The following is a 3,141-nucleotide window of genomic DNA, read 5'->3' as shown; positions in this document are numbered from 1 at the left end:
GAAGCCTCGAGCTCCAGATCCACCGCGGAGGAAGGGGAGTCCTCACGGCGTCGCTTGCTGCCCGAGAGCGCCTCGCAGGAAGAGCCCCGCGACTTGTCCATGGATAGCATCACAGCAAAAGGAAGGAGGAGGGGTGGAGGTGGGGAGGATCTAATGAGGCGACGAATGGGAAGACGGTGACGACGCAGATTGGAAGCGGAAGCCGGAAACCCTAGCAAAGGGAAGGAAGAGCCGCGGGGGATCCATAAATAGCCCGTCCGAGCCGTGCCCACCTGGGCCCGACTCGCCACATGGGCCAAAGAAGGTTGAGGAGCAGGAACCCGGACGATGGGCCCAACTGGGCCGGACGGGACCAGAGGGGGGAAATCTGCCACCGACGAAAGAGGGGGAGGAGAGGCAGGCCCACTGGGCAACGGCAAACCGCAAGGCCCATCAAGCCCACCCGAGGGGATGTCCCGCGGCCCGATGGCCACCGCGGAGAAATCGAGATCTAGGTTACACGAAGCCACCAGCGACCCCGCCGTCGCCGCCGCCGGCGACGAGGCCGCCGCAGAGGCTGCAGGAGAGGGGGATGGGAGGCCACCAAGCTCCCCATCAGGCGCACTGCCTAGGACAACGAGATCAGGTGACGCAACAGCAAACTTACCAGACTTACGCCGCCGCCGAGAGATCCGAATCCAGCCATCGACCGACAAAGACGCGGCCACCGACCGGCCCCGACCACCAGGAGCGAACTTGCGGGGACGAGGAGCGGCGGAAGGCACCCCCCCAGCACAAGGCACGGGACCACAGGGGGAAGGGACCGACGACCGCGAATCCTCCTCATCAGACGCAAGGGCCCAGAAACGAGATCCGAGCACCGGCAGCGGAGAAGACAGAGGGGAGAACCCCACCCGCGGGGAGCCAGGGGAGGGGAGAGAGAGAGCACCTGCAAGCGGAGAGGGGGATGACCGGGCACCGGCCAGCGGGTCAGGGCGGGGAGCGGGACGGCTAGGGCAAGGAGGGGAGGAGGGGGAGGAGGAGGCGAGGGAGGAGGGAGGGAGGGGATCCATCGGCCAATTTTTTTTTTGAACGTCCCCGTTGGAGTCTGAACTTGCAGCATGCATGGTGGGCATTTCCCTAGCCTCACAATGGTCTGCACTGCCGATTGTTGTCCAAACCGACTGCCTAGACGTGGCCAAGCTGATTAATGAAGGAGGAGAGAACCGGTCTGAGCATATGATGATGGTACGTGAGATCACTAAACTTGTACAGGACCATGGGGAATTTCTAGTCAAGCATGTAAGGAGAGAACAAAATGCTCTTAGTCATTTTTTAGCAAACTATGGTAGAATAAAAAAGCGCACCGCGGTGTGGCTTCGATCTGGTCCGGACGAGGTACCGGACCTTTATAATGCAGACATGGCTACTGGTTGATGAATGAAACCCTTTTCCCTCGCAAAAATAAATAAATAAATAAAAATAAACACGGGAGTCCTCAACTCCTTGTGTGCGGCGGACACCATTGCTTCCCATGAATGCGGGGTACACGGCCGGCCGAAGGCAGATATTGGCGTACACACGGGCACCGTCATCGGGCATGCCTAGCAAGTTGAGAGCGGCGTGGAGGGCCTGCAGCTCAATATCCTGGACAGCAACAACCTTGATTTCGTGCCGGGTGGCTGAAAGCGCAGGTATGGATGGCGTGGCCATCTTTCCCGGCAGGATTATGCAAGATATCGCCAAGTGATAAAAATAAAAGGCCTCATCTGATATTTTGGATGGTAGTTTTCACACAAAAATCCGTACCAAGATGCTAGCAGGATGGTAGAATATAGAAACTTGGATATGGCAAGCAACCACCGCCATGTCCCCCTTTCCATCGACCGGCCACACGGTCAGATCTAGAAGGAGAGATACCGGGGTAATCTCAAAGCCAAATCCGATTTGCTGAGTTCCGTTAAATCACAACCATAGATATGAAACCCTTATCCGGCCCACTCAACTCCTGGGGTCTTTGGGAAAGAGAGGCGAGGGGCTGACGGTGAGGAATTTGGGAGGGGTTCTCGAAACCTAGTTTGTTTCGTCGCAAAAGTGTTTCCCGTCTATTGGTGTTGTGTTTGGAAAGTCTTTCCTAAAGTTCTATCCGACACGGGGGTGTTTCTGCAAAAGTGGGAGTCAATTGGATCAAGGACAACGCATCTCAATCTCAGCCATACATTCCAGACCAAACGGTACACATGGCACGAAGGCAGGCATACCATCATCATCAACTGACATTTTTATAGGAGTTCTCGAAACCCTCGTTTGTTTCATCGCAAAAGTGTTTCCCGACTATTGGCGTTGTGTTTGTGAAGTCTTCCCTAAAGTTTTGTCTGATGCAAGAGTGTTTCTGCTAAAGTGTGAGTCAAGTGGCTCGGGAACAATTAATGCATCTCAATCTCAGCGATATACATTTCAGATCAGACGATACACATGGCAGGAAGGCAGGAATACCATCATCACCAACTGACATTTTTATAGAAATAGAGAGAAAAAGCAAGTTCAAAATCGAAATTGAAAACCCGAATCCAAAACAAAGAGGGGCTCGTGGCTTCTGTCATGCATGTCAGATCGTACATTGGGTGGGCACGTGTCAGCCTCCCATTGCCCGAATGCACCCCACTCCCTCCCGTTTCCCGCCCTTTTTATTTCCCTCCCCACATCTTACTCCAGAAGCTTCTTTCCGTCACCGCCACCGTCACCACCCTTTTGAGCTCGGGATCAGAATAGGACTTTCACATGATAAGGGGCTTAACCGAAAGAACATAGACGAATGGGCCAGGGTTATTCCCTGACCGAGGCGATCTCCGTGGGCTGGGTCCCAAACCTCGTAGGGAGGGCAGCACAGGTCGAGTCCGTGATGGAAATGATCCCTCCCGCATCCGGAGCACCGCTCCTCCTCCTCGTGCTGCTGTTTTCTATAAAGAAGAGAAAAAATAACACACGCACGCCAGACGCCAAACACCGCAGGACGCGAACGCGGACGCGAGTAGCTCCTCTTCTCTCGTCCCCAAACCTTTCTAGAATGCCCAAGGCCAGCAGGCGGCGCGGAAGGGAAATCCGGAGACGGAGAGGGAAGCGAAGAAGAAGAAGAAGAAGAAGAAGAAGAAGAAGAAGAAG

The 3,141-nt window shown here is 55.0% G+C and overlaps 1 protein-coding gene across 1 annotated transcript in view; it reads left to right on the top strand.

Annotated features, from left to right (window-relative positions):
* Positions 1–1,665, top strand: part of LOC123101111 (uncharacterized) — a 6,704-nt gene extending 5,039 nt beyond the window's left edge. The window contains exon 9 of the mRNA XM_044522720.1: positions 1,588–1,665. Coding sequence (XP_044378655.1) covers positions 1,588–1,665 — 78 coding nt within the window. The remainder of the gene's footprint in view (positions 1–1,587) is intronic.
* Positions 1,666–3,141: the final 1,476 nt, after the last annotated feature.

Source organism: Triticum aestivum, chromosome 5A (assembly GCF_018294505.1).
Source record: "Triticum aestivum cultivar Chinese Spring chromosome 5A, IWGSC CS RefSeq v2.1, whole genome shotgun sequence".
Lineage (NCBI taxonomy): Eukaryota > Viridiplantae > Streptophyta > Magnoliopsida > Poales > Poaceae > Triticum > Triticum aestivum.
Note: the sequence above shows the minus strand (reverse complement) of the source record. Positions and strands in the feature narration are given on the sequence as shown.